The sequence below is a fragment of the Chiloscyllium plagiosum genome, chromosome 39 (genome assembly GCF_004010195.1).
Source record: "Chiloscyllium plagiosum isolate BGI_BamShark_2017 chromosome 39, ASM401019v2, whole genome shotgun sequence".
Taxonomy (NCBI): domain Eukaryota; kingdom Metazoa; phylum Chordata; class Chondrichthyes; order Orectolobiformes; family Hemiscylliidae; genus Chiloscyllium; species Chiloscyllium plagiosum.
This window is the reverse complement of record NC_057748.1, coordinates 1726921-1747853: the sequence shown is the minus strand read 5'-3', so window position 1 is coordinate 1747853 and position 20933 is coordinate 1726921. Positions and strand designations below refer to the sequence as shown.

The 20933-nt window shown below is 46.2% G+C and overlaps 1 protein-coding gene across 1 annotated transcript in view; it reads left to right on the top strand.

Moving 5' to 3' along the window:
* cbx7b (chromobox homolog 7b) overlaps positions 1–10088 on the top strand; it is an 18611-nt gene extending 8523 nt beyond the window's left edge. The window contains exons 3-6 of the mRNA XM_043679462.1: positions 2746–2811; positions 5011–5077; positions 7884–8223; positions 9703–10088. Coding sequence (XP_043535397.1) covers positions 2746–2811; positions 5011–5077; positions 7884–8223; positions 9703–9872 — 643 coding nt within the window. The 3' untranslated portion in view covers positions 9873–10088. The remainder of the gene's footprint in view (positions 1–2745; positions 2812–5010; positions 5078–7883; positions 8224–9702) is intronic.
* Positions 10089–20933: the final 10845 nt, after the last annotated feature.

Sequence of the window (20933 nt, the reverse complement as noted above, 5' to 3'; positions counted from 1 at the left end):
GGGTCAGTGCTGAGGGAGCGCCGCACTGTCGGAGGGTCAGTGCTGAGGGAGCGCCGCACTGTCGGAGGGTCAGTGCTGAGACTGGAATGGGAAGGCTTTGGGCACCACTTCAATCCTTAGCTTCAGTGTAGGAAAGGACTAGTTCTAACCCTCCTCGTTATTACATGCAGCTCCCAGTGATGTTGATCTCCAAAATTATTGCCCATACATTTCTCTGCATATTTTTTGACTCTGTGTATGTGACTCTGTATGTATCTGTTTTCTGCAATTGCGTGCAAATTTACAAGTCTGTCCGTCTGTCTGTGTGTGTAGGTGTACATGTCTGTGTTTTGTAGCTGTGTATGTGTCTTTCCATCAGTGTATTTGTGCATGCATGTGCATGTCTGTGTGTATGTGTGTATTTGCATGTGTTTGTCAATGTCTATGTACGAGTCTGTGTATCCACGTGTGTATATGCCTGTGTGTATATGTCTTTGTGTGTACATGCCTGTGTGACCGTGTACGTGTCTGTGTGTGTATGTCTACGTGTCTGTCTGTGTGTGTGTACGTGTATTTGTGTATGTGTACGTGTGTGCAAGTGTCTGTGTCTGAGAGTGAAGGTACTGCTTGCTCTGGTGCTTGAGTTAATCACGTGATGGATTCTGTTGATTTCTCTCGTTCTGCAGTATTTCTGCAGCCAAATGGGGGAAGGGGAAGTGCTGGCTCTGTTATTGAGCATGTCCAAGTGAGTGCGTGTGAGTCAGTGACTGACCAATCATTGCCATGGTCTGCTGGCTCCATTAACACTTTAATGTCTGTGACACTGAGTCTCTCCTGATTGGGCACTGACCCATTTAATTCTTCTTCATTGCAAAATGGTATGGACCGCATGAAACTGCGAGAAAAACATTAAACCTACACAAGTAATATTCATGATTTGGATCAGTCACATGTGACTGCACCCAGTAAAATTAAACCTCCTTTTCAACAGAATCAGCTGTTAATATCTCCACTAATTTTAGGATCTGAACATAAACGTGTGTACTGAGTGGTCATGGGTTACTGTTATGGAGTGCGGACTGTTGTCTTCATGTTGAGTTTCCAAACCATATCACCCAGAGACACAGACTCTGCTTGAATAGAGAGCTCCTGACTGATCGTCCTTGGTGCATGTGGATAGTCCACCACAGGTCGTTCTGTTATAATGAGCTTTTCATCAGCGTGAATTGGTTATAATGCAATTGACGGATTGTGGTCGTTGTTTAGATAACGCAAATTTTCTATGAATGGTTTTAACAATTTTCTGCAGCGATCCCCAATAGTGTGGTTTTCTATAGCGATCCCCAATGGTGTGGTTTTCTATAGTGATCCCCAATGGTGTGGTTTTCTATAGCGATCCCCAATGGTGTGGTTTTCTATAGCAATCCCCAATGGTGTGGTTTTCTATAGTGATCCCCAATGGTGTGGTTTTCTATAGCAATCCCCAATGGTGTGGTTTCCTATAGCAATCCCCAATGGTGTGGTTTTCTATAGCAATCCCCAATAGTGTGGTTTTCTATAGCAATCCCCAATAGTGTGGTTTTCTATAGCAATCCCCAATAGGTGGTTTTCTATAGCGATCCCCACTAGTGTGGTTTTCTATAGCGATCCCCACTAGTGTGGTTTTCTATAGCGATCCCCACTAGTGTGGTTTTCTATAGCGATCCCCACTAGTGTGGTTTTCTATAGCGATCCCCACTAGTGTGGTTTTCTATAGCGATCCCCACTAGTGTGGTTTTCTATAGCGATCCCCACTAGTGTGGTTTTCTATAGCGATCCCCACTAGTGTGGTTTTCTATAGCGATCCCCACTAGTGTGGTTTTCTATAGCGATCCCCACTAGTGTGGTTTTCTATAGCGATCCCCACTAGTGTGGTTTTCTATAGCGATCCCCACTAGTGTGGTTTTCTATAGCGATCCCCACTAGTGTGGTTTTCTATAGCGATCCCCACTAGTGTGGTTTTCTATAGCGATCCCCACTAGTGTGGTTTTCTATAGCGATCCCCACTAGTGTGGTTTTCTATAGCGATCCCCACTAGTGTGGTTTTCTATAGCGATCCCCACTAGTGTGGTTTTCTATAGCGATCCCCACTAGTGTGGTTTTCTATAGCGATCCCCACTAGTGTGGTTTTCTATAGCGATCCCCACTAGTGTGGTTTTCTATAGCGATCCCCAATAGTGTGGTTTCCTATAGCGATCCCCAATAGTGTGGTTTTCTATAGCGATCCCCAATAGTGTGGTTTTCTATAGCGATCCCCAATAGTGTGGTTTTCTGTAGTGCAAGGTCGTAGAGGAACTCAAGTGTTATGTTATAGCAGAACATCCTGTATTTTGAGGAACAGCAGGAGTCAAGTTATCTCTTTCTCTCTCTTTTTTCTCTCCTTCACCAATCCCTCCTAAACAATCTGGTGCCAATATTTGTTTGCAACCAACGTCACTAAAATGATTTCCCTAGCCACGATGAGTTGCTGCTTGTGGAGTCTTGCTGTGCACAGACAGGCAGCTGTTACAGCAGTGACTGCCCACTTCAGAAAGTACTTCATTGGCTGTCAGGTAATTTGGGATGTTCTGAGGTGGTGAGAAGCTCTCCAGAGATGCAAGTCTTTTTGTAAAAAACGAGACAAACAAAGATTGCTGCACTTGCTGAGGACTTGCCAGTGGGAATCCGGTGACTGAGTGTGTCACTGTTGGATTTGTCATGTAAACTCTGCCTTTGCCTCTGTTTCAGATACAGTACATGGGAACCGGAAGATCACATACTGGATCCCCGTCTCGTAATGGCTTATGAGGAAAAGTAAGAAGATGTTATGCTGCCCTGTGCATACGCCCTGAGCCCCCACGTATAGGCCCTGGGACCCCCACGTATAGGCCCTGGGAACCCCACGTATAGGCCCTGGGACCCCCACATATAGGCCCTGGGACCCCCACGTATAGACCCTGGGACCCCCACGTAAAGGCCCTGGGACCCCCACGTATAGGCACTGGGATCCTCACGTATAGGCACTGGAACCCTGCGTGTCCACCTAGCAACCTGTGCGTACACCCTGGAACCTGTGTATACACCCTGCAATCCTCTGTATACGCCCTGCAGCCCTTGGGCTGTTGGATCTGCGTAGCAGTGTGTGTGTGTTTGCACGGGATGTTAGACATGTGTGTGCATGAAGCTGCCCTGTGAGTAGTGGTGTGCCCAACACAGGTCTGTCGTGAGTATTTTTTGTTACAGGGTTAAACATTTGTAAAGTCAGGTGCTGTGAAATATTGGATCCCTCAGTGTCAGCTTGTGAAATTGAATTTTAAAATCTGGTTGTCCATGGTTCAGACTAGATAAAGTACCAAGAAAAGCTGAATCAAAATCAACAGTGAACCTTGGTGAGGGGGAAGTGTCTCATCGCCTGAGTCTGCTCCTACTTCATGAAGTTAATGGTCAATCTCAGGCACTAAGGCTGGACAGTGATTACAGCTGTTCTACCAAGTGATGTTACTGAACTAATAGACCAGAGAATGTGAGTTCATGTCCCAGTCTGGGCAGTTTGGGAATAATATAACATAACATAAGACATCTGAGCAGAAATTAGGCCATTCAGCCCATTGAGTCTGCTTCGCCATGCAATCAAGACTGACAAATTTCTCAACTCCATTCTCCCCGTAACCCTTGATCCCCTTAACACTTAATAACCCATCTATCTCAGTCTTAAATATACTCAATGATCTGGCCTCCACAGCCTTCTGTGGTAATGAATTTCATTGATTCACCACTATCTAGCTGAAGAAGTTTCACCTTATGTCTGTTCCAATGGGCTCTCCCTTTACTCTAAGGCTGTGCCCTCAGGTCCTAGTTTCTCCTACCAATGGAAACATCTTCCCAACATCTACTCTGTCCAGGCCATTCAGTATTTTGTATATTTCAAGTAGATCCCCCTCATCCTTCTAAACTCTGAGTATAGACCCAGAGTCCTCAAACGTTCCTCATATGTTAAGCTTTTCATTCCTGGCACCATTCTCGTGAATCACCTCTGAACATGCTCCTTCTGAAGATATGGGGCCCTAACCCATGCACAATACTCCAAATGTGGTCTGACAAGAGCCTTATAGAGCCTCAGAAGTACATCCCTGTTTTTATATTCAAGTCCTCTTAAAATAAATACCATCATTGTATTTGCCTTCCTAACTACTAACTCAACCTACAAGTTTACCTTAAGGATTGGAAAATTGGGAAACAAAATGCTGGATCAGCTTTGGGATTGTCATAACAATCCAATGGATTCATTTATGTCCCTTCGTAAGAGGAGGGAGGCTACAGTTAGCAGCTCTGGGCCTAGATGTAACCATGTGTGGTGTAGAAACATTGAAGATAGGAGCAGGCCATTCAGCCCCTCAAGCCTGCTCCACCATTCAATATGAACATCGTTGATCATTGAACTCAGTTACCTAATCCCAGTCTCCCCCTTCATTTCATTGTTCCTTGATCCCTTCAGTCAATCCCTTTAGTTATTTTCCCTTTGAAATAGTCTAGGAAGTTCCTCCTTGTATAACAACTCTAAGTTAAAGGTAAAAGATCTGCAGTGCATGGAAGGAAATTGGATTTCAGGATTATCAGATCAATCATGATTTCATCGGATGGTGTAGCAGACTCGATGGGCTGAATGGCCTAATTCTGCTCCAATGCCTTACAGTCTTATGGCACTGGTTGAAGGTGATGAGTTACCTGCTCAGTGCGAAGGGATGGCCATCAATTCCAGCCTCTTGCCAGTGAGGCTCACATCCCAGAAAATGATTTTCCAAAGAAAAGGATCAAACTCAAACAATTTCCTGGCCTCTGGAATTTATCAGTTGACTATTTAGTTTGCTTACTCACAGGAGATTCACACTGAAACCACAGGCTGGAGGTAGTTGCTGTGCTAGTAGGCCCGTTACTACGGTTACCTGTGATTTTTTTTTCTGGTTCCTTCTGTTAAACTTGATCCTGTTTTCACGCTTGGCACTTACCCTGCAGGGAGCAGCGAGACCGGGCGCAAGGATACAGGAAGCGAGGGCCAAAGCCGAAGAGGTACCTACTGCAGGTAAAGGCTGGTGTCCAGGTGGTGGATAGTCTTGACCCGCAAATAAATATCCGTCCAGTTCATCCTCCCCTGTGGCTCAGTAAATGCGGGGCTGGCCTCACCCCCACCACCTTGTAGGTACAGCCCCTCATACGCACTGATTCCCACAGATCAGAGAGGGACGAAGGGCCAAGCCTGAGTTAGCTGATCATGGAGTCTTGGTCCCTCCTGGGCTGGGGACAGGGCGCACTGTTGGTGTCCATGGGTGTTGGGTGAGGACAGGATGCCTAATGTGTCCCACCGTTTCTGGGGAAATTGTGACATAATGGTAATGCCATTGGATTGGTAATGTTGATGAACTGATGGTCTGGGGTCATGGGGTCAAATCCCACTTCCGCCATTGCAGCTGGTCGAATTGATTATTGGATCTAAATTATATACAAATAATTAGAATCACAGAGTCCCTGCAGTGTGGAAGCAGGCCATTTGGTCCATCGAGTCCACAGTAATCCTCTGAAGAGCATCCCACCCAGAGTCACCCACCTATCCTAACCCTGTAACCCCCGCACTGCCCATGGCTAACCCACCTGCACATCCATGGACACTTCAGGTAGTTTAGCATGGCCAAGCCACCCTAACCTGCACATCTTTCGATTGTGGGAGGAAACCAGAGCACCCGGAGGAAACTCTCACAGACACGGGGAGAATGTGCAAACTCCACACAGACAGTTTACCCGAGGCTGGAATCAAACCTGGCACCCTGATGCTGTAAGGCAGCAGAGGTAGCCACTGAGTCACCCCTAATTATAATTTGGTAATAGTGAAACTACCACTGTCAAAACCCAATCTCATTCATTCACCATTATCCTTCAGGGAGGGTAATCTGCTGTCCCTCGACCTGGTCTGGCCTACATGTGACTCCAGACCCATCGCAAAACTACCCTCTGAAATGGCCCAAATAAGCCATTTAGTTCAAGGGGGCAATTAGGGATGGGAGACAAGAACTGGCCCAGCCAGTGACACCGGCATTCCATGAAAGAACAAAGAAAGAAACACTGTCCCATGTGGTTGACCCCTAACTGCCCTCAGTTGCACAGTCTAGGGGCCTTACATTTTCTCTAAGCTACAGACTTAATGAGGCTGCAGTCGTGATGATCAAAGGATATAACTTAAAACTGAGAGGTGACACCAGGAATTGTTTCCTCACGCAGAGCTGTGGCAATGCGGAACTGGGCAGATGGTGGCTCAGTGGTTAGCACTGCTACCTCACGACGCCAGGGACCCAGGTTCAATTCCACCCTCAGGTGACTGCCTGTGTGGAGTTTGCATGTTCTGTCTGTGTGGATTTCCTCCGGGTGCTCCTGTTTCCTTCCTGCAGTTCAAAGATGTGTGGGTTAGCCATGGGAAATACAGAGATAGGGTGGGGAGATGGGTCAGGGTGGGATGCTCTTCAGATAGACTGAATGGCATGTTTCCACATGGTAGGCATTTTATAATTCTTCTCTACAACCCCCACCCCTCCCAAAGAAATACTGCTCATTGAGGCTAGTGGGAATAGGGAGGGTGAGTCTACTGAAAACGTTTAAACCAAGAATTAAAGATTTTAATTAGATCAGGATGTTTCACGGTTGCAGAACTATAAAGGTACCGATCTAAGTAAATACCAGAACAGGCTCAAGGGGCCGAACAGCCTTCTCTTGTTTAAATCTTCAGTTTTTAAAAAATTCATACACTGGATGAGGATGTTGCTGGCTGGACCAGCATTTATTCCACGTCCCTTATTGCCCAGAGAACAGTTCAGAATCAAGCGCATTGCAGTGGGTCTGGAGTCACGTGTAGGTCAGACCAGGTAAAGATGGCAGTTTCCTTCCCTAAAAGACATTAGTGACCCAGATGGGGTTTTTCTGACAATCATGGTCATGATTAGATTCTTAATTCCAGATTTTTATTGAACACAATTCCACCGTCTGCCATGGAGGGACTCAAACCCAGGTCCCCAGAACATTCCCTGGGTCTCTAGATTAACGATAATACCACTAGACCATCGCCTCCCCTATTCTAAGAATGATCAGGTCACCTGGTCGGTGTCACATTGGGCATTTGTGGCATCTTGCTGTGCGCTGATTTCCTGTTTCATTCCCTACATAAGATGAGGTTCTAAACTTTATTGGCCATGCAACACTCTGGGGCATCCTGAGGTACCGGAAGGTGCTACATAAATGAAAGTGTTTGTTGTCTGGGTTTAACCACTAGCATCTCCCTTGGCCTCAGCAGTAAGTTACAGTCATAGCAACCTACAGCTCGGAGACTGACCCTTTGGCCTAACCTGGTCCATGCCGACCAAAATGTCCGTCCACACTAACTCCATTTATCTGCACTTGACCCATATCTTTCTAAGGAGAAAGTGAGGTCTGCAGATGCTGGAGATCAAAGTTGAAACTTTATTGCTGGAACAGCACAGCAGGTCAGGCAGCATCCAGGGAACAGGAGATTCGACGTTTCGGGCACAGGCCCTTTTCCTGAAGAAGGGCCTGTGCCCGAAACGTCGAATCTCCTGTTCCCTGGATGCTGCCTGACCTGCTGTGCTGTTCCAGCAATAAAGTTTCAACCCATATCTTTCTAATCCTTATGTATTTGTCCAAATGCCTTTTAAATGTTGTTAATGTACCACCCTCTGTGTAAAAAAGTTGCCCGTCAGGTTCCCCTTTATTCTTTCCCCTCTAACATTAAACTGATACCCTCTTGTCCTCCTAGCACTAAACATTGAAACTGCGAAGGGCAAAGATGCATCAAAGCGTTGGGTTTGATTTTTGTTGTTTGTTGCCAGCGGATTTATGGGATGGATTTGCGGAGTGCGGCCAAGCTGAAAGAAAAGGGGGAGCTGCGCCTCTCCCTGTCCAGACAATTTGACGGGACTTCGGTGTCAAGTCTGGGTCAGCGGGAACACGGGGAAAACGGCAAACGGATCCAGTTCTCCCTCAGCCGGAAGCACAAGTTTTTCAAACTGGCCAAGCCTGGCTCTACTGAAGAACCCAGTGAGATCACAGAGAGGCATGGGATGAGTGAGTGGTCTGAGGACGAGACCGGCAGGGAGCTGAGTGAAAAATACGTGGATTCGGAGTTTGAGGATGAATTGCAGAGTGAGAGCTGTCCCGAGGCAAACGAAGGTGAGTGACAGACTGTGAGGCACAAACCCCTCGCTGGGTTCGCCTCTGGTCGCTGGCTTCCTGTTATGAAAGGTGCCATGTAAATGCAGCTTCTCTCTCTGAAACGTCCGCCCTGTACTGAAAGTCGGTCACCCTCCCGCCCCTCCCCTCCAACTGAGCTTTCTGTTTCATGTTGATGCCAATCAGTGAGGCCCCTTTGGTCCTGGTTAATCCTCAGGAAGTTCTCCTCAGTGTCTTGAGGGGATTAGCCTCCCCCTATTATTCCCCATCTCACATTACCTCTCCCATTTTCCCACCCACACACACACACACACAGTTCCCTTTAGACCCCTCTCTCTCCTGTCCCTCTCCTTGCCGCTTTCTCCCACCCTTGGTCACTCTCATGTCTTTGAGGAGAAAGTGAGGTCTGCAGATGCTGGAGATCAGAGATGGAAATGTGTTGCTGGAAAAGCGCAGCAGGTCAGGCAGCATCTAGGGAACAGGAGAATCGACGTTTCGGGCATTAGCCCTTCTTCAGGAATGAGGAAAGTTGGTCCAGCAGGCTAAGATAAAAGATAGGGAGGAGGGACTTGGGGGAGGGGCGTCGGAAATGTGATAGGTGGAAAGAGGTCAAGGTGAGGGTGATAGGTCAGACTGGGGTGGGGGCGGAGAGGTCGGGAAGAAGATTGCAGGTTAGGAAGGCAGTGCTGAATTTGATGGATTTGACTGGGACAGGCTGGGGGGAGGGGAAATGAGGAAACTGGTGAAATCCGAGTTCATCCCTTGTGGTTGGAGGGTTCCTAGCCGCATCCCTTGTGGACACTCTCATGTCTTTCCCTCACATGGCAAGCTGGTGGCCTAATGGTATAATCACTTGATTGTTAATCTAGAGACCTAGGTAATGTTCCAGGGACCCGGGTTCAATCCTGCCACCGCAGATGGTGCAATTTGAATTCCATAAAAATGTGGAATTAAGAGCCTGATGATAACCTTGAATTGATTGTTGGTTTACTAATGACCTTTAGGGAAGGACACTTACCTAGTCTGGTCTACATGGGACTCCAGACTCACAGCAATGTGAATGACTCTTAACCACCCTCCCCCAATTAGGATGGGCAACAAATGCTGGCCTAGCCTGTGACGTCCTCACCTAATGGAACAAAACTCTTTCTCTTTCTACCTTTTCCTGTTCCTTTTTCTCTCTTCCCCTTATCTCTTCATCCCACGCTGCAGTGCCCAATCAGGGGAGAAGGGGACTGCTGTGAATTGGGGTGGGGGTTGGTGATGTGGGGTGGGGATTGGTGATGTGGGGTGGGGATTGGTGAGGTTTGGGTTGGAGTGGTGGATTTGAAGGAGGGAGTTGAGGTGGGGGTTGGATGCAGTTGAGTTGGGTTGGGGTTGGGTGTTTGGCGGAGCTCCCTGGAGCTGGGAGAGTCTGACACTGATGGGCCGAATGAGTGAGATTTTATCCTCTGCCTCTCTTTTCCCTCCTGTCTGCAGGCTCCGCCTCTCCCATTCGGATGACTGGCTCAATTCCCATTGGCTGGCAGCCTTCCATTCCCCTTGGTAACGTCACAGTGACTGATGTCACGGCAAACTCCCTGACGGTGACCTTCCGGGAAGGCCAGGCAGCTGAGGGTTTCTTCAGGGACAGGAGTCTGAGCTGCTGAAAACAAACAGATTTACATCCGTCCTGTCAAATGTTTTGTTCATTTCTCCTAAAAGAGAAACAAGGTTCCATATTTATAAACTGTTGAGTGTATGTATCACCATATAAACGGTTAGGGTCTGCAGGGTAGCGTCTAGGTTCATGTACCCCTTCAGAACAGGAGAGTGAGTGTGAGGGAGGGAGTGTAGAGGATGGAGGGAGAGCAGGAGAGGGACATTGGGGTTACTGAGGAGACAGAGGGATTAGGAGATGGAGGTGGGGCTGGGAGGGAGCCAGGGAGGTAGAGTTGGGAGAGCACAAGGGTGTACACTGGGAATTTGGCTAAAGGACTTTGCTGTGATGTAGCTGTAGTGAACCTGCCCATTTCAGTATCTTGACCTGTTGTCACAGAGAGGGCTGTATTAGGGCCAGTCAGTGCAGATGTGAACCTGTTTGACCTGGGACTGACCAGGGTCTAGCACAGTCTGAGTCTGGGACTGACTTTTGAGGTGATACAATGCTGTATCTAACCCTGAAATGAGCCCTCTCTGGTGGAACACTATGTGGCACCTCTGGTCTAAACTGAAATGTTGTTCAGGGGAGAGTGAGCTACCATGGATTGACTGCCTCCAGGCTGTGCCCTGTAACGTTTACATCAGAGTGGTGCTGGAAAAGCACAGCAGGTCAGGCAGCATCCCAGGAGCAGGAAAATCAACGTTTTGGGCAAAAGCTCTTCATCAGGATTCCTGAAGAAGGGTTTTTGCCCAAAACGTTGATTTTCCTGCTCCTCAGATGCTACCTGACCTGCTGTGCTTTTCCAGCACCACTCTGGTTTCCAGCATCTGTAGTCCTCACTTTTGCCTGTGCCCTGTAAAGGTCACACTGGGCTGTACTCACAGTTTACTCGTTCACTGCACTTGTTTAGATCGGTGAAGCAGTGGGTTTGTATGTTGGGGATCCATGTAACAGTTAGCAGAGAGTCACTGCGGGAGCCACTAGGCTGTGGGTTTGAGATGCAGTTTGAGCCAGACTGAAGCAGTGTAATCTAGTCTGAGAGTCCATGCTTCAGAACAGAGGTTATACGCTGAGGCTCCATCACTCATTGAGGGACTGAGAGACACTATGTCTTGGTACGTACACTGCTCTGTCTTTTTTCCCATCCTCTCTTATTTTCCATTCACTTGTTCTCACTTGCCCCTTCCATTTATTCCAGATTTGTTTCATTCTCTTTATTACTGATCTCACATTCCAGTTTTTTTACTCTCTTCCCTCAATGTTGCCTTCTGTCTGTCTCCATTTCCCTGTCCCTTTTTTCTCTGGGTGTGTCTTTCACTGTGTGTCTCTCTCTTTTTCCATCTCTTGCTGTTGCACTCTCTGTGTGTCCTCCTCTCTCTGTGGACCCCTCTCTCTGTCTCTCTCTCTCTCTCTCTCTCTCTCTCTCCTCTGTGCATTGTTTAGCTGCTCTCTGATGTCGACCTCCCTAAGGAATATTTGCACTTGAGTCTGTTTGAGTTTGTCGGATATTTTGCACAGAATGATATCAGAATGGTGAATGTGTGGGTGTGGTTCGTTTTGGTTCTTTGAGCTGCCAAGTATTTTTGATCAGGCTGGAGGCTGTGCTGTAAATATATTGTAAATAAGTTGAATTGTTGATTGTTGCACTGGAGTGTTGCTGGCCTAAGCAGGAGCTGCCACAATATTTAATGCGATCTGGAGAAGACTTTACACTGGAGACGCTCAGTCAGTCTCTGACACTGCCTGACAGGCACTGGATGGAAGGGTGCAAACCCCACGTGTGTTAGCCTCATCCACCGTCCAAGGAAACTGTGAATGCTACCACTCTCGTGTCAAAACTGGATTGACCCCAAATTTTTCACCCATCCCACATGACCTGCTGTATATCCTCCCCATCTGCAAACGCATTGGCCTTGTTTACAGATCCACAAGGTTCTGAGTTCAAAATCCATCCCAGATTGAGGGAGCACTGCACTGTCGGAGGGTCAGTACTGAGGGAGTGCCATACTATCAGGGTCAGTGCTGAGGGAGTGCCACGCTGTCGGACGGTCAGTGTTGAGGGGGTGTCGCACTGTCGGAGGGTCAGTGTTGAGGGAATGTGCAGTTATTAACTTTTTGAATCAATCTGCCCCTGACAGATGTCACACCAACTGGCCAGTGGTTTCCTGTTTTCCTTTTTTTAGAATCCCTACAGTGAGGAACCAAGTCATTTGGTCCATCAAGTCCACACTGACTGTCCGAAGAGCATCCCACCCAGATCCACACCCCTACCCTTTAATCCTGCATTTCCCCATAGCTAATCTAGCCTAGCCTGCACATCCCTGGATGCTATGGGCAATTTCCAAAGGCCAATTCACCCTGACCTGCACATCTTTGGACTGTGTGAGGAAACAAGAGCATCCGGAAAAAAACCCACACAGACACAGGGAGAATGTGCAAACTCTACGCAGACAGTCGCCTGAGGCTGGAATCGAGCACGGGTCCCTGGCGCTGTGAGACAGTAGTGCTAACCACTGAGCCATCCCTATTCTTGAGTAGGGTCTTATGTTTGCTACTTTCCAATCCGATGGAACCTTTCCTGAATCTATGGAACTTTGGATATTAACAGCAATATATCTGTTACCTCATTAGCCACCTCATTCAGAGCCTAGGATGAAGTCCATCAGACACACACACCTCTCACCCGAAGCTCTCAGTCAGTTTCCTTTGTAATTGTAGTTTTGCTAATTTGTCTTCCTCCCTCCTTCCTGATTAACAGTATCACGAGGAATGTTTTCTTTCTATCTCCAAACTGAAGACAGAAGCAAAATATTTTGTTCATTTTGTCCACCGTTTCCTCATTATCTATGTTTAACTCCCCATTCTCACCCTTGAGAGGATCAACACCTGCTTACTGTTTTTTTTAATACTTGTAGAAACTCTTGCTGTTTTTACATTTTTAGCTAGCTTTTTAAGAGAGACCTAGGAGTTCAGGTACATAATTTTTGAAATTGCGGCACATATAGACAGGAAGGTTCAGAAGGTGTTCACACACTTACCTTCACAGCACAGACCTTTGAGTATAGGCATTGGGATGTCAAGTTGAGGTTGTACAGGACGCTGGTGAGTGTTGTGTCCAGTTCTGGTCGCCCTGTTACAGGGAGGATATTATTAAACTGGCGAGGGTTCAATAAAGATTTACCAGGATGTTGCCGTGAGTGGAGGGTTTGAGCTATAAAATAGATTGGGAAGACTGGGACTTTTTTTACTGGAGGGTAGGAAGTTGAGGGGTGACCTTATAGAGATTTATAAAATCATGAGAGGCACAGACAAGGTGAAAGACAAGGGTCTTTTCCACGGGGTTGGGGAGTTCAAAACCGGGTGGCATATTTTTAAGGTGAGAGGAGAAAGATTTCAAAGGGACATGAGGGGGCACCCTTTTTACTCAGAGTGGTTTGTGTGTGGAATGAACTGCCAGAGGAAGTGGTAGATGTGGATACAGTTACAGTGTTTAATAGACATTTAGATAAGTTCACAAATAGGAAAAGTTTAGAGGGATATGGACCAAGCACAGGAAGATGGGATGAGTTTAGTTTGGGAATATGGTTGGCATGGACTGGTTGGGCCGAAGGGTCTGTTTTCCTGCTGTATGACTCCACAGTACTTGATATTTTTTCCCCTGCGTAACTTTTTAGTCATTCTCTGTCATTTGTCACATTCTCGCTCATTATCTGATTGACCCCTCAAATGTCTACAATTATATGCTTTTTTCTTGATCCTTTCTCTCACTTCATTTGCTAATGACAGATGGTGGGCCCTGCCTTTAGAATTTTGTGTTGTTAGCAGGAAGATATTCTGAAATATCCCATTAAATGTCATCCGCAGTGTCTCTGTTAATCTATACCACGGCCTCTATAAGCTGATAAGAGGTAGAAGCAGGAGTAGACCATTCAGTCCATCGAGTCTCTCCCTCCATTCATGGCTGATGTAACAATCCTCAACTCCACTTTCCTGCCTTTTCCCTATAAACCAGTCCAAAAATGTTCAGGTTAGATGAATTGGCTGTACTCAATTACCTGTAGTGTTAGGTGAAGGGGTAAATGTAGGGGAATGGGTCTGGGTGGGTTGCTCTTCGGAGGGTCAGTGTGGACTTGTTGGACTGAAGGGCCTGTTTCCGCACTGTAAGTAATTAAAAAACCCTTGATTCCTTTCCTGATTAAAAATCTGTCTTTGTCAGCCTTGAAGATAATTAATGACTCAGCCTCGAAAGTCCTCTGTGGTAAAGAATCTCACACATTTACTATCTTCTCAGAGAGGAAATTTGTTCCTGTTTCTGTTGTAAATGTGTATCCCCCAACATTGATTCCATTTACTCACTATTCCCGGTCTCCCTTGATACAATTACTCAACAAAAAAATGTCTATCCATCTATATCCTGAAAGCTCCAATGGTATCTCCGATCCCCACCGCCACATTCCATAGAGTTTTGGGGAAGGTTGTCCAAGTTTCCACTTGTTCCCCCTTGTGTTGTTTTGCTGATCTGAAGGTTAATAAAGCTCAACAGGTCACCATGATTTATAGTCGAGTTGATTTGACTCTCCCTAATGTGTGTGCTCTGTTGCTGCTACGTTGCCTGTCTCAGAATTGCCCATCACTTTCGATAATCACAAGAGTGAAGGGGCTGGGTTCCAGGGCAGTGGCAGAGAAATGCACAAAGAGCCAAAATAACTAACACCAAATAAGCTGCTGGTGAAGAACTGGGCAGAATATTGCAGAAGGAGGCTAGTCAGCCCTGTGTATGTGCTGGTTAATCCCATTCCCCTGCCTTGCTCCATAGCCCAGCAACATTTCCTTCTGCCGTGCTATTGCAGTTCTCTCCCAAACTTACTGTTGATTTCTGTTTCCTCCGTCCTTTAGGCAGCACAATCTGGTCCATAGCTCACTGTGGAAAGCATGTTGCTTATCCTCCAGTTATTCATCCACCCACCACTTTACACTCTCTTCTTTCATCTTATATCAAAACTGTTCACAGTTTTGACCATTTCCATTTGATCTTGCCGGAAGCTTTTCTCCCATAGTTCCCAGTTTATCCAGTCTCTACCTCTGAAGCCCATCATCCCTACTTTCGTTCTGGGAAATCTCCTCTTCTCCATGGGCTTGGAAAACCTTCCCAAATTGCTGGGACTCAGTGTCCCCATAGAGGCTTAACCAGAGATCTATAACCTCCTTCCTTTTGTACTCTGTTCCCCTCTGAGTAAGGTCAAGGATCCCATTGCACTTAAACACTTTCCCAACTTGTCCTGTTGTCTTCACAGCTTCATGTAGGCAGATGACTTTTACCTGCTCATCTCACCTCATTGAATCAACTGAATGCAGAGATTAACTTGGACCAAATATTTAGGTTTAAAGCTTTACTTTGGGCAGGGTGGTGGGATAGGGGTTAATGGTATGGGGCGTGGTAGAAGGGAGTGTAGGGCGACTGTGGACTGTTTTGAGAGGGTTTGACAATTTCATTCACCCACTCACCACAATCACTGTGGTCCGTGAGGAGGTCTCTGGTTTGCCTGCGATTTGCGGAACAGGCGTGTGGGGTCTGCCTTTAGTTTTGAGGCACTGCCACATGTAGGAGTGTTTACACGGGTCTCCGGCGTGACCCACAGAGAGGGGAAACGACTGACTGAGCTCTGCATCAGCTCTCCTGGTTAGGCCTAGCAACCTGTGCTGTTGGGCTACTGAAACTGTCTCCCTCTGAGTCGGGAGTTTACCTGATGTTTTTGTATCGCTTAGGATCAGGGGCACCTCCCCTTTGTGTCCGACATCGAGATGCTGCTGAATTTGATGCCTTGCTGGTTACGAATGTCACATTATATGAGGCCAAATAAAATAAACCTTGTCTTTGTTGCATGAGTTGTCTTTGATTCCTGCCCAGTGAGAAGCTGGAAGATTCCTTCTTCTCCCTCTCCTGCACCCTTGACAAACCAACATGATCATTAATTCCCTCTGCAAACAGATGGTAGTGAGGGAGTGCCACACTGTCGGCAGTCAGTGAGCTGCAACATCGAAGGATTGGTACTGAAGGAAGACTGACTGCATGCATTGCTGTGTGAGGAAGACTAAATCTTTCATTTGGACAAACCTAGATGTAGGCTTGCTCGCTGAGCTGGAAGGTTCATTTCAAGACGTTTCGTCACCATACTAGATGACAACATCAGTGGGCCTCCGGGCAAAGCACTGTTGATAATTCCTGCTTTCTAGAAGCATGGAATTCCTACCGGAACTCTATCAACAAACACATCGAGTTAGACCCCATCGACCACCTCCTGAGAAAAAGAACAGGAAATGACGTCACAGGAAATGACATCACTAACCCAAAGAAACCCGAACATATAAATAGAAAGCAGAAATTATCCACAGTGCTTCGCCTGGAGGTCCACTGAAGATGTCACATAGTAGGGTGATGAAACATTTGGAAATGAACCTTCCAGTTTGGCAAGCAAACCTACATCCAGAACCTCAACCTGAGCTACAAATCCTCTCAAAACTCGCTTGTGCAAATCTAATTTAGTTTGTGGTTGGCACTAAACTGAAATCTACATTTTAAGTTCTGTAGTTGCTAGCCTTAAGCAAGGACTTTCCCAAAAGTCACAGCGAAAGAGCAGAGTAGTTAAGAACCAGTTGAAACTGGATCCTCCTTAAATGATTAATGTAGATGCTTTTGCTGGGAGCATATCTAAATAGCCAACTGAGTGTGACTTAGCACTTGAGAGTGCAACTTACAGTAAAGTGCTGGAGTTGAGTACCTCAGGGAGTTAGTAGAGGAAGGAAAGAAGTGTTTAGTTGTTTTTGCCTGAATGAAGTAGCAAATCAGTGAGTATTTTTAGTCTATAAAGTAAAAATAGGGTGTAAATGTGTATAGATCTCTAATCTCAATTTTTCTTAATTTCTTTTGAGAAAGCTTGTTAGTGTAAGATTAATACTGTTGTTTTAAAAAAATACAATCCAGGATAAAGGGCAGGGATACTTGAGTGATTAATTACTAAAATGCAAGTCAGGTGATGTGGTGCTGCTGCAGGATGTGGGAGCTGCTGGACACCAAAGTAATCCAAATTGAACACATCTGTAGCCAATGTTTGCAGCTCGAGGAATTTTGGATCGAAGTTGAGAAAGTGGAGTTTGAGACGCAGACTTTGTGCCACATTGGGGAGAGGGGGATATTAACTGGACACTTTGCTTTAGATCAGTCATACCCTTCAGATTAGTTCATTCAGAGTTGATCTGGAGAGTATAGCTGTGGGTTTTGGCACCTAAGGGGTAATGTTTGAAGAGTTTTGGAATTGTCCAGCAGTTAGAGTTCTTGCAAGCCGTACAGGTGAGAGTGGGGTCTGCTGGGAGGGTGAGTGAACTGACCCCAGTACTGTGGTACAGGGAGCCATTCAAGTCAGGGGTTGAAATAGGAACGTCTTGGTTGTGAAGGACAGTATAATTAGAGGGATAGATACTGCTCACTGCAGCCAGGTACAGGAGTCCTGAAGGCTGTGGGGCCTGCCCGGTGCCAGGGTTAAGGACATCTCCTTGGGATTGGAGAGGGAAGGAAGGGGAGGGATCCACATTGGGATCAACAACATTGATGGAACTAGAAGGATATTCTGCTGAAAGTAGTTGAACAGTTTGGAACTAAATTAAAAAGCAGACCCTCCAAGATAACAATCTCTGGATTAATCCCTGAGCAACTGGCAAACTAACACTGGATAAATAACGTGAGGGAGTTTAGTGTGTGGTTCAGAGATTGGAGTGGGAGGAATGGGTTTTGGATTGTGGGGCACTGGCACCAGCACTGGGCTAGATGGGAGCTGTTCTGCTGGGGTGCCCTTCACCTGAACCATGTCTTGATTGAATCGGATTAGAATGGGGTCAGTTTCTCAAGCAGGGATGCATAGGTTTACAAAACAAGAGGATACGGCAGCACTGCAAACAGGAAGGCACAGAGTGTACAAACAAAAAAAATGGATCATAGTGGGGACAAAATGGGAAAAAGGCAAAATTGATGGCTTTTAAATACACAGTATTCTGAACAAAATGCTGAATTTATGGCACTGGTAGCATTCCTGATGAAGGTCTTAATCCCGAAACATTGACTCACCTGCTCCTCGAATGCTGCCTGACCTGCTGTGCTTTTCCAGCAGCACATTTTTCAACTCTGACTTTCCAGCGTCTGCAGTCCTCACTCTCTCCTCCTGGTAGAGGTTAATGAGTAAGGTCTTACAGCTAGTTATGGAGGCATGGTTAAATGGCGATCTGAGCTGGAAACTAAATATTCAGGGGTATGCGATCTTTATAAAGGACAGGCAGCAAGGAAAGAGTCAAGAACGAACATTGTTTGAATGGGATGGAATAAATGAACTAGGAAGAAGTATTCTTAGACCTGAAGATGTACAAATCAGATGAGAGAGGTCAGAAACGACAAGGGGAAGAAGACACTGTAGGAGTGGTCCATGGGCCCCCAACTGTCAGGAGAAAATAAATGCACAGAAAAAAGATGGCAGCACATTAATCATGGTTGATCTTAATCTTCATGTAGATGTGAAAATCTAAGTGACAGAGGAAGCAAAAAATCAGAATGGTGTGTTGCTTCCCTGGTGCCAGGATCAAGGATGTCTCAGAGAGGGTGCAGAATGTTCTCCAGGGAGAGAGGGGTCAGCAGGAGGTCATTGTCCACATTGGAACCAACGACATAGGAAGGGAGAAGGTTGAGATCCTGAAGGGAGATTACAGAGAGGCAGGATTTTGAAAAGGAGGTCCTCAAGAATAGTACTATCTGGATTATTCCCAGTGAGGGCAGGAATAAGAGGATACAGCAGATGAATGCATTGGCTGAGGAGCTGGTATATGGGAGGAGGATTCACATTTTTGGATCATTGGAGTCCCTTTTGGAGTAGATGTGGCCTGTACAAGAAGGACGGATTGCACCTGAATTGGAAGGGGACTAATATACTGACAAGGAGATTTGCTAGAGCTGTTCAGGAGGATTTAAACTAGTAAGGGGCTGGGGGGTGGGACCCAGGGAGATAGTGAGGAAAGAGATCAATCTGAGACTGGTACAGTTGAGAACAGAAGCGAGTCAAACCGTCAGGGCAGGCAGGGACAAATTAAACTGCATTTATTTCAATGCAAGGGGCCTAACAGGGAAGGTAGATGAACTCAGGGTATGGTTAGGAACATGGGACTGCAATATCAGAGCAGTTACAGAAACATGGCTCAGGAATGGGCAGGACTGGCAGTTTAATGTTCCAGGATACAAATGCAACAGGAAGGACAGAAAGGGAGGGGAGAGTGGAGTTTTTGATAAGGGATAGCTGTACTGAGGGAGGATATTCCCCGAAATACATCCAGGGAAGTTATTTGGGTGGAACTGAGAAATAAGAAAGGGATGATCACCTTATTGGGATTGTATTATGGACTCCCCAATAGAGGGAAATTGAGGAACAAATTGTAATATCTCAGCTATCTGTAAGAATAATTGGGTGGTTATGGTAGGGGATTTTAACTTTCCAAACATCAACTGGGACTGCCATAGTGTTAAGGGTTTAGATGGAGAGGAATTCGTTAAGTGTGTACAAAACATTTTCTGATTCAGTGTGTGGGTGTACTTACTAGAGAAGGTGCAAAACTTGACCTACTCTTGGGAAATAAGGCAGGGCAGGTGACTGAGGTGTCAGTGGGAGAGCACTTTGGGACCAGCGACCATAATTCTATTAGATTTAAAATAGTGATGGAAAAAGATAGACCAGATCTAAAAGTTCAGGTTCTAAATTGGAGAAAGGCCAATTTTGACGGTATTAGGCAAGAACTTTCAAAAGCTGATTGGAGGCAGATGTTCGCTGGTAAAGGGACGGCTGGGAAATGGGAAGCCTTCAGAAATGAGATAACAAGAATCCAGAGAAAGTATATTCCTGTCAGGGTGAAAGGGAAGGCTGGTAGGTATAGGGAATGCTGGATGACTGAAGAAATTGAGGGTTTGGTTAAGAAAAACAAGGAAGCATATGTCAGGTAGAGACAGGATAAATCGAGTGAATCCTTAGAAGAGTATAAAGGTAATAGGAGTGTATTTAAGAGGGAAATCAGGAGGCAAAAAGGGGACATGAGATAGCTTTGGCAAATAGGGATAAGGAGAATCCAAAGGGTTTTTACAAATACATTAAGGACAAAAGGGTAACTAGGGAGAGAATAGGGCCCCTCAAAGATCAGCAAGGCGGCCTTTGTGTGGAGCCGCAGGAGATGAGGGAGATACTAAACGGTATTTTGCATCAGTATTTACTGTGGAAAAGGACATGGAAGATATAGACCGTAGGGAAATAGATGGTGACATCTTGAAAAAGTCCAAATTACTTTGGAGGAAGTGCTGGATGTCTTGAAACGCATAAAAGTGAATAAATCCCAGGACCTGATCAGGTGTACCCTAGAGCTCTGTGAGAAGCTAGAGAAGTGATTGCTGGGCCTCTTGCTGAGATATTTGTATCATCAATAGTCACAGGTGAGGTGCCGGAAGACTGGAGGTTGGCAAACCTGGTGCCACTGTTTAAGAAGGGCGGTAAAGACAAGTCAGGGAACTATAGACCAGTGGTGGGCAAGCTGTTGGAGGGAATCCTGAGGGACAGGATGTACTGGTGGAGGGTTGTTTTTCAGACTGGAGGCCTGTGACCAGTGGAGTGCCACAAGGATCGGTGCTGGGTCAACTACTTTTCATAATTTATATAAATGATTTGGATAATTCAAATGCACAGCAGGTCAGGCAGCATCCGAGGAGCAGGAAAATCGACGTTTCGGACAAAAGCCCTTCATCAGGATCAGATGGGCCAATGTTCTGAGAAGTGGCAGATGGAGTTTAATTTAGATAAATGAGGTGTTCCATTTGGGGAAAACCAATCTTAGCAGGACTTATACACTTAATGGGAAGGTCCTAGAGAGTGTTGCTGAACAAAGAGACCTTGGAGTGCAGGTTCATAGCTCCTTGAAAGTGGTAGATAGGATAGTGAAGGTGGTGTTTGGTATGCTTTCCTTTATTGGTCAGAGTATTGAGTACAGGAGTCGG